General features: G+C 46.6%; 2 protein-coding genes across 2 annotated transcripts; both read left to right on the top strand.

Annotated features, from left to right (window-relative positions):
- Positions 1-5,124: 5,124 nt before the first annotated feature.
- On the top strand, positions 5,125-8,856 carry Mst98Cb (Male-specific RNA 98Cb). The gene is made up of 2 exons (XM_001358208.4): positions 5,125-5,270; positions 7,882-8,856. Exon 2 carries the CDS (start codon positions 7,882-7,884, stop codon positions 8,674-8,676), a length of 795 nt encoding a protein of 264 aa, XP_001358245.1. The 5' UTR covers positions 5,125-5,270; the 3' UTR covers positions 8,677-8,856.
- Mst98Ca (Male-specific RNA 98Ca) lies at positions 5,232-6,512 on the top strand. The gene has a single exon (XM_002137186.3). The coding sequence runs from the start codon at positions 5,271-5,273 to the stop codon at positions 6,300-6,302; it is 1,032 nt and encodes a 343-aa protein (XP_002137222.1). The 5' UTR covers positions 5,232-5,270; the 3' UTR covers positions 6,303-6,512.
- Positions 8,857-10,495: the final 1,639 nt, after the last annotated feature.

The following is a 10,495-nucleotide window of genomic DNA, read 5'->3' as shown; positions in this document are numbered from 1 at the left end:
AATAACTCCAAAATCAGTTTCATTATGATTCTGCATGTTGTTTCCCTTCTCATTTTCTTCTCTTTTTTTAATGGTTGCGTTTTATAAATATGTAAGTGCATGTCAACATAAATTAAAATACTCCCCAGTTGATTAATAATGCACATGGAAAATGTCACAAAGAAATATGATTGTACGACGACGGCTGATTCCCTTCACTATGCCGGAGTCGGAGCCGGAGTCGGAGCCCTCTCGAAAGAAACCTGAAAGCCTCAGCGACTGCGCTGAAGTACCAAAAAGGACAGCGGAGGTTCGGGCCAGGCCAAAGTTCTGATACTCTGAAAATGGTATATTTGTTTAATTTCCCAATTCCTTTATTGTAATACAGATAGAATTGCATCGCCAACCCAGTCCTAGAGCAAGTTTTTTTTAATAAAAGTATTTAGCTGTTTTTATTTTACTGAAATCCATTTCATTTGTACCCCCGCTCTCAAATTCTTTCTAAAAATAAACAATATTATTTTATATTATTTATTTTTCGTACAAACGCAATGAAAAATTCCCCTGATCCAGTACGTGTCTTCTCCAGTGTATGCAAATATTTTATGCAAGCACAAAAATAAAGTCATTAAAATTGTAAATACACAAGGGGAAAACGCAGGAGAAGCAGTCCTTCCGAGCAGGAGGTAGCCAGGAGTCAGAGGAGCAGCCACAACAACAGCTCCACATGCAGGAGGGCGCAGGAGTAGGGGCAGGAGGAGCAGCAGCAGCAGGAGATGACGCGGCCATCCTGTGTGCGTGCAAGAAATGGAAATGCGGTTAATTTCCGTAAAGTATGCAATAATTTCTGCCACTGAGCATAAGCAACAGTAGCAAGTGAATGCAAGTATGCACACACACACACACACGCACATTCACATACACAAACGGATGCGGCATACTCGGCTTACATACACATACATACATGAGTGACTGTGCGAGAGTGCGGCAACAAAAGGCAAAACGCAAAGGCACAAAGTAAAATAACTGCCACACGTCCGCCCTCTGGCCTTGCAGAACCCGAACAAGTAAATCTCTTTGGCCGTCTGCAAAGACGGAACTAACGAACAAACGGACATTCATCAATATAAATCAACCGACGGCCACAAGCCAGGCCCACTACCAGTACCAGGCAGCGAAGGGGAGCAGCCCGAGCCCGTGCAGTGGCGGAGGAGAAAGCCTCCACCAAGTAGAATAAATAAAAACATTTTTGTATAAAAATTTCTGGCAATCGGTGGGCAAGTGCGGGGGGTCAACCGAGAAAGCGAGGATGTAAAAATGTTGGCCAAAGAAATATTTTCACATTTCTGTGCCCTTTCAGAGGGTATAAAGACTATGGCCAGAAGTTTGTCACAAACGAAACAATTTAAGAATTATCAAATGAGTGTTTCTGAAACCAAAGATTACAACTCTATCATTCCATTAGGAAAATCGTAGGAATATATTATATATCTACCAATGGAGGCTCGATCTAAAAGTGTAACTAATGTTCGTCCACAGAATCCAGTATTTCATTCTTGCTATTTATTTGTGTTCTTATTCGGCAAATGGCAAATGGACGGCTTCGGCTTCGGCTGTGACCGTTGCATTGTGCACTTTCCTGGTCCTGGACCTGGTCCTGGTGCTGGTCCACCCTTGGTCCTTACTGTCCTTGCAGCTGCCGCTCGCTCTGGCAGTTGCCACAGTAGCATTTTCGTTTCATTATGTTCCGCGTGCCTAAAGGATTGCAATATATATTTGAATTTTTTTTTGCTGCTGCCGACTGAAATCGTTTGCATGTTGCAAGGGACTGCAAGGACTACTGTACTGTCGCTGGCACTCGCTGAGGCAGTGGCAATGGGTTGAGTTGGCACACACACACACACACACACACACTGAGATACACCACACGCATACTACGAGTACATACAACACAACAGAATCGTTGAGGCCACGCCACGCATTTTGACTTCGGTATTTGCGGCTTTTTATGTAATTCATGGTCATTCCACATATGCACGCAGCATATCTCTCTCTCTCTCTCTCTGTGTGTGTATGTGTGACTGCATATTTACTGCCTCGAAAAAAGAAAGGCGAACAAAAAATAATTGTGCAAGCCTCGCGAGGCTTCGTCCTGATCCTGGCATGCATTTGGGCAAAGAAGCTTCACGAAAATCACGTTATTTATGCGATTTTTCGAGCCATGGCATCCGAGATGATGCCACATGAGGCAATTAAACCCATACAGGCGCACATACCAAATGTCACAAGCGAAATCAAAGCCGTGTGATTGCAGCAGTCGAGATTAACCGAGAAGAAAACCAAGGAACAGATGCGCCATAAGTAGTTATAATTAAGAATATTATAAGTTGACAAAAAATAATATTTACTGATCTTCACTTAAGAGCTAAACCAGCAAAACCAGACTCCAAGGACTACAGGGCTCAGACCAAAAGCCAGGGCATTATTCATCGTACGATTACATTGTCTTTAATAAGACGATAGTTCTGCCTCTCGGGGTCTACTATAAGTATTCAAGGGAATGGTTTTGGTATGTATTTCCAGATCTTCGTCATTTTGAACATTTCTATAAAGATTTATAAAGTTGAAGAAGAATTTCTGCATTAAAAAACACACTGGAAAACCCCATTAAGACCCTGTCTCTGCTTCGTCTCTCGAAACACATCAAGTGTATAAAATAATATCGTAAAATAATACTCATTCAATGACTGTAAAAACAACAACACTGTAAAGTAAATAGAAGAGCGAGCAGACTTAAATTCAATTGATATGCAAATGCAAAAACCAGAAAGAGCGCTCTCTTTTTTCGCAGTGCATTTCAATGGCGGTGCATTTTATTTGTCATTTCCGGTTTGTGTCGGAAGTTGAAATTATTGAAATCAAACGGAAATGCAGCGAAGCAAATGCATAAAAAACGCCCAGAGCCAGAGCCAAAGCCGAAAAGTGTGCTTAAAGCACGCACTCGGCGCATGGCATAACGATCCATTTTCCTGTCCATCTGACTGTCGTGTCGTGTGTGCATTTGTTTGTGTCGGGGAGCCCATAAATAAATATATATATAAATTTAAATAAATGCAGCCGCAACACACGCACACATTCGAGCAGAGAGACTCTCTGTTCGCTTGTCAATAAATCAGAATACTTATCAACGTCAAACGACCACAAAGACTGCTGGCAAACAACATAAGCGACCAAGGACCAGGACGCAGAACAGAACCAGAATCAGAATCAGGACGAGGACCAGTCTGTGCAAGAGCCTGCGACGGTTTATTACGCGCGATTAAATTCATTAAAGAAATATGCCCGAGCCTGCGACATCAAGCGGAAGGAAATCCGACCAACCGCACGCATAAGCACACAGGCATCCCGGCCAAGGCCTCCAACAAAGGACACCCCACCATCTGACAACTGACACTTGCTGCTCTATCTGTATGCCGGCAGGCCTTCTTACGGCCCACCCAATTTATGGGCCGCCTCTGTTTTCTCGCTCTATCTCGGCCCCAAAACTAAGTCCGCTAATTGCGCCGCCTTAGCCGGAGAGTATCTCGACAAGTCTCCACACACCACTTCAGGCGGCACTCATAATTATGCCAAATTTGCGCCATTTCTTCGGACTGTTGCCTCCTATTGTTTGCATTATTAGCTGACAATTTTCGAGGGGCGGAGCGTGGGGCACAGGCACGGTGATGCCGAGTGGCATGACTGTGATTAGACAGGGTTTTCGGGTCGCTGTGCAAATGGTGGGATTAGCAGGCGCTTTGTCTTTGGCCGGAGGAGACAGAAACAGCCAATGCTGCTGGGACCGTCGCTCCTCGATAAGCGTCGTCTTGGACACCCAAAGAAGTTGATGTTTTTCTTGCATAATTGTGCCCCTAAGCCATGCGGTTGTTATTACAGGCCAAGAAATCTATGCAAATGCCTAGAGACCGAGACCAAATCGATTGAATAAGCGCTTAGCTACAAAAAAATATTTCAGATTGTAAAATATAGCACATAATTCAATGCCGAACAGAGGAGGCAACCTGCAGGATCTCGTAAGGATATATCTATTGACAATCCATCATGGAATTCATGCCGGGGAACATATTCGGACCTTAAGATAAATAACATATATTAGATCCACTCATAACAAATTGGGGAGAGCAGAGATAAAGCTCTCTTTAAATTAAATCTTGGACTTAAAATGGTTTAAAAATTGAATTTTTCTATATTTTAAAAATATTATGTGTGACTTCCACTTGGTGAACGGACCAGCGACCGTCCTTTTGTGATCCATTTAAAAATGAAGAAAATATTTTAGAATTTACCTGAAATCCCCTGTAAAAGCTTTTGTCAACATCGATGCTCTGGCGTGACCAAATTCTTTGTTATATTTTTTCCGAATTTTTCGCCCAATTGTTCAGTGTGTCGCCATGGTGGTGGCGTGCACAAAGCGCTGATTGCACCGCCTCCGCCCCCATACAATAAAGCTTTGCAGCCGTCACACACCGACCAAACGCTTTTTCCCTGCTGACATGTTCCGCCAGGGCCCAGCAAAAAAAAAGAGATATGCATATACATACATATATATCCAATAGGCCAGCATCAGCATCGGCCGTAGAGTGTTTTCTGGCGTTTTTCTGTAATTCGGTTGTAGTTTTTTCGAAGGTAGTTTTTTGGGATTGGTGGAAAACTGGAAAAAAATTGAAACTGCCTGCATAAAGGCGCTAGCATATTAAAGGCTTAAACCCACTCAGCGGCAGATGCCATATTGCTGAAATAAATACACAGAGATTGGCATGGCCCGCATACCTCATGTGGAGATAAAATTCGTTTATGGAAATGCATTTCATTCAAGAGTCACCGATGCCATTTTTTCCCCCGTTCAAATTGTCCACGAACGAGGGTCATTTAACCAAACTTTATTAAAGATATGTTTGCAAATGGACATACGAATATGGGCCTACTTATCTCGCCAACTGAACCAACTGAACTGGATCATGGCTTGCCTCTCCGCGCCGAAACTTTCGGTTTAGGCCGGTTTGAGATTGCAAAAAAATACGAATCCTAGTCGGCGTAGTGTATTTTTTTTATCTCCAAGCTGTTGTAGTCTCAGTTTGACCTCATTCAGTTTTTAGTCTCGCTCCGACCAACTCCAAATTGTGAAAAATTATCTATAAAATTTTCTCAAAAAAAAAATTGTCGCAAAACCTTTTTTGATACAAATTATTTTCTCTTTCGAAATTTATTTCGGCCCTTTTTAATTCAATAAAATGTGTTCTCCATGCGGACCGGGATGTGGACCCTGCGACCCCTGCTGTGGGCCCTTCGAGTGCTCGCCCAAGTGCTACAACTCCGCACAACTGGAAGCCTTGCCGCAATGTGCCCCGCGCATTCCACCCCCCTTCCCCAAGTGCATCACCGTTCAGCAGCCACCTCGCATGATCTGCAAGAAGCGAGTCGTCTTCACCGAGAAGATCGTGCCGGAGCCGATGGTCGTTAACCGATGCCGGCAGATCACAATCCCAAAAGTGGTGGATGCCACGCGCGTCATCAAGGTGCCGAAGCTGATTTGGGTCTCCCAGATGGTGCGGGAGCCACGCGTCATCTACTACCCGTCGATGATACCGGACCCATACGTCGTCTGCTACCCGAAGCGGGTCTGCGAGCCGAGGGAGGTCTGCCAGTCGATCCTTTGCCAGCCGAAGCCGCAGACGATCGACATCCCTCCTCCGAGGGAGTACTGCTGCTACCCGAACGGACCCATCAACTACAAGCCGAGTGCCGCCTGTCCGCCGTGCCCCATTGGACCCTGTGCCCCGGGCGGAGGCTGCTGCCCCTTGCCGTGCTTCTCGACCAACCAGTATCCCGTGGCCGAAGGTCGCTGTGGTCCTTGCGGGCCCTGTGGACCAGGATGTGGACCCTGCGGACCGTGTGGTCCTCGTGGTTGCGGACCCTGTGGCCCAGGAGGTTGTGGGCCGTGTGGTCCGGGCTGCGGACCGTGTGGGCCACGTTGTGGTCCCTGCGGGCCATGCGCTGTGCCGAATTGCGGACCCTGCGGTCTGACCATGCCTTCGGGACCCTTTATACCAGCCCCCTGTGGTCCTTGCGGAACGGGCAGCTGTGGTCTGAACGGCCCCTGTGGACCATGCGGTCCTTGTGGACCCTGCTCGCCGCCATGTCCTTACGAATCCCCCGAGTGTGGACCCTGCTACCCGTGCGCCCCCACTCCTTGGAACACACATTGTGGACCGGTCGGACCGTGCGGTCCCCAAGTGCCCTGCGGTCCTTGCGGTCCATGCTAAGCCGCCAAAGAACCCTGGAGTACACGTTGTCGCCCTGGAGTGCCCTGTGGTCCTTGTTAATCGGCTCAACATGGCTCTCAAACTGATGACTGCAACCGTTTGGGGAGTCCTGCTACAACATTTTCCAAGTCTACAGTATATTTGCATTGTCAAAAACTGCTTCAAAACGCAAGGGCTGTAAAATAAAAAAAAAATCGTTTTAGCGGAATATTCACCGCCTACTGTTTTTCATAACTCATGAAGCCCACCACTCAGACGAGACACTTGTTTACAAGAGTGGAAACGAGAAGAAATCATTCCTGTTTTTGAACTCGGCAAGATATCGATACCGATTAATTCAAGAAAAATAATCGAATGCATTTGCCCGGGCGCAAGCGACGTCGATGGTCAGGCAGGGCAGGCTCAAGAAAAATTGGAGAGAGTCTGCTCCCCATTTATGAATAAGATTTGAGTTGAGGGCTATGATGTTCAAAGTAAGAGGGCGTAGCCGAAGACAATCCCAACTGGCATGCGATGCTGTCCGCTGGACTACTATTTGGACTGAGAGTACGAAAATCACGAAGCCATGCCATATAAGCAGTAAGACTTTTACACGTGTAATTATAATGAGCGCGATAGTACATAATTTACGAGAACTTGGATAGTATAGACTTTATAAGAAGAGATTATAGGAAATATCTTAAGAGCTATTGGACACTGCTGCTCCGAACAAAGACAAATTGGATCAAATAGTGAATTACGATTATATGGATACTATAATTTATTTATTTAATTATAGCCGGTACTAATTTTATTAATTTAAATGGAGAAAAAAGCTTGATGGTGGGATATCTTGGACGCAAAAATATATATTGGGTTACCCTCAAAAAAAATGTTGCATTAATCCATAGATTATAGTTAGTGTCCACTGTATCACAGGAGCCTACGTAGACGTTCTCGGAAGTAAAAAGAAAGGCGCGATATTTCTTTCTCACTTTCGCTTTCACTTTTTCGATCTGTAACACTCTTGTCGAAGCCTCGGGCACTGCCCTTGTTTTAGTCTTGTTTCAGCACTCACTTCTCGCACTTTGTATAATTGATCTTCAATCTGACTCAGTCTTAAACCGACCCCGTCTTGAATCGATCAACTTACTCATCGCACACCTTTCGCTAGTATTCTACCACAATAAATATCCCAAACTAAACAGCAATAGATCTATCCAATAAATAGATCGGAAACTACGCAGCTCAAATAGCTAAATAGCCCCTCCTCTTCCTTCTGCTTTCAACAAAAATGCTTCATAACTATAGAGCATGAACTCCTGGCCACATTGATCATCAAAATATATGACAATTTTAAAAGGCAAAACATTTTTCTAGCCCGAGTTTTAGTGTACACTGGTAGTCTTTTTGTTTCGAATCAAGAAGGCTTTACCATCCCAATCAGATGTTACTGTTCGAGCTATAGCCAGATCTCATTTCGATTTCAGTTTCGCTCCGACAAAGATCCAAATTTTAGTAAAAAATTTTGTTGCTTAAAAACATACAAAAAATATTAGTTTTCTCGCTTTGATATCGTTTTCAATTTTCGACCAACAAAATGTGTTCTCCATGCGGACCGGGATGTGGACCCTGCGACCCCTGCTGTGGGCCCTTCGAGTGCTCGCCCAAGTGCTACAACTCCGCACAACTGGAAGCCTTGCCGCAATGTGCCCCGCGCATTCCACCCCCCTTCCCCAAGTGCATCACCGTGCAGCAGCCACCTCGCATGATCTGCAAGAAGCGAGTAGTCTTCACCGAGAAGATCGTGCCGGAGCCGATGGTCGTTAACCGATGCCGGCAGATCACAATCCCAAAAGTGGTGGATGCCACGCGCGTCATCAAGGTGCCGAAGCTGATTTGGGTCTCCCAGATGGTGCGGGAGCCACGCGTCATCTACTACCCGTCGATGATACCGGACCCGTACGTCGTCTGCTACCCGAAGCGGGTCTGCGAGCCGAGGGAGGTCTGCCAGTCGATCCTTTGCCAGCCGAAGCCGCAGACGATCGACATCCCTCCTCCGAGGGAGTACTGCTGCTACCCGAACGGACCCATCAACTACAAGCCGAGTGCCGCCTGTCCGCCGTGCCCCATTGGACCCTGTGCCCCGGGCGGAGGCTGCTGCCCCTTGCCGTGCTTCTCCACCAACCAGTATCCCGTGGCCGAAGGTCGCTGTGGTCCTTGCGGGCCCTGTGGGCCCTGTGGACCCTGTGGGCCATGCGGGCCTTGTGGGCCTTGCGGGCCATGTGGGCCGTGTGGACCGTGTGGGCCCTGTGGACCAGGATGCGGACCCTGTGGTCCTTGCGGGCCTTGTGGACCCGGACCCTGCGGATATGGTCCTTGCGGTCCTTGTTAACCAAGAAAAGTGCAGGTCCTTGTGGAATCGAATCCTTCGAATCTTCTGTCGAACCTTCCGTCCCAAGAACACTGCTCGTTTTCCGAGTCTCGAAAATTGCTGCAAGCCCGAGATGAAATTTACATTTGTCATTGTTTCGGATATGCATTTGATTAAATATATTTGATATAGCGAGAAAAATCGTTTTGCAGTTTGTTGAATCAGGTCGGTCGGGGGCCATCTGTCATTTGAACTCAAATTCTGTCTGGATGCCTTGCCTCCAGTAGGCGGAGATTCTCTTTGTCTGCCACAATGTCAACGAAAATAAATTCCACATTAATTCCGATTATGTGAAATTCATTAACTTGGCGAAAAAAAAACAATGCAAATTAGTAATGGGTGGGACGCGTGGGAGAGCCGCGTCTGGACACGTGTTCGGCGATTCATAATGGAACGCCCACGGCGGGCAGAGGCGGCAGCCAAAATGCATGAGTGCACGGCCCGTACATCCTGTCAATCCTCGTATACTTATGCGCATCCGGTTTGAAATGCAGCAAACAATGCAGCAGACACACAGATACAAATGCCATGGCAGTTGCAGATACATTCCCAGCCGTATATCTGCATCTCTGCCGCTGTCTCTCTGTCTGTCTGTCTGTCTGTCTGACTGTCTGCTCCCCGCTGGTTGCCATTCGACCGGAAGAAATTATTGTTATTCGAATTGATCTGCCAGCAGTCTCTGTCGCTGCTGTTGCACTGATGCCGTTGCTGCCGTTGCGCTGTCGCTGCTGCCATTGCGGTTTGCGATTTGGCCTAGCGATAGGCCTTGGCTGCTGCCACCGAAGCGATATCTCTGCGGCCCCGCCGGTTACTGCCAGCTCTCTGATAACGTCAACGCAGCAACGGGTATCCAGCGCCACAGTCTGTGTTATTTATTTGCGCTCACATATGCATAAATAACGTGGACTGAGAGGGGGAGGGCGAGGCGCCCGATCCACCCCCCACCCCACTGCTGCTTGGACAATAAATTGCAAAAATATTATTTTATCAACAATAATTAATTAAATGCACTTAATTGCGTGCCGCAGTCGCAGTTGCTGTTGCAATTGCTATTGCAGTTCCTTTTTTCCATTTTTTCTGTTTTTATACACTTTCAGAGGGTATTATCATTTGATAAGGGATAACGAAAGATTTCCCCGTCTGTTGGATTTATCTTCTCTCAGCACTTAAGCTATCTGGCAGAATCTTTGCACAGGTCAAAAGAGGAAGAGAGAGTTGTAAAGATAGAATCAGTCCAAGGGCGGGAAACCCTTTTAAAGTTCCAAAGAGTATCCGTAGCTTCGGGCCCAAATCTTTCCCTCCATTCCTGTTATTTATTTGGTGTTGGTTCTGTGTTGTTTCTTTTTTTTGTACCGCATTGTCCCCTGCTCGACCTTGTTTTTCTGCAGCTGCAGCTGCTGCTCTTCCTGATGGGTGGACCGGGAGTCTGGGGACTGGGGACTGGGTGAAACATGGTCATCTGCATCTGCATGCATATGCTTGAGCAGCGTTGTAAGTAGCCATGTAAGTGGACAAGTGGCCGTCGGGTAACAGTTGCCGTTACTGCCACTCCTCTCACAGCCCCGTTCCGTGGCTGGCACTCTTCGCGATTTATGCGTATTTTTAAGTGGCATTAAGTGCGCGTTAACATCTTATGAAGCCAACGCGGAGTCAGCCATAAATTATTACAGTCACAACAACAGCTGGATGGCCATTAAACGACACGAAATACAAACGCTAATTGACGAGAGTTCGGGCCAAAAGTGTGGGCTTTAAATATGTGAAGCAAGTCCGCGGCTAA

The sequence above is a fragment of the Drosophila pseudoobscura genome, chromosome 2, assembly GCF_009870125.1.
Source record: "Drosophila pseudoobscura strain MV-25-SWS-2005 chromosome 2, UCI_Dpse_MV25, whole genome shotgun sequence".
In the NCBI taxonomy this organism is placed as follows: Eukaryota; Metazoa; Arthropoda; class Insecta; order Diptera; family Drosophilidae; genus Drosophila; species Drosophila pseudoobscura.
Note: the sequence above shows the minus strand (reverse complement) of the source record. Positions and strands in the feature narration are given on the sequence as shown.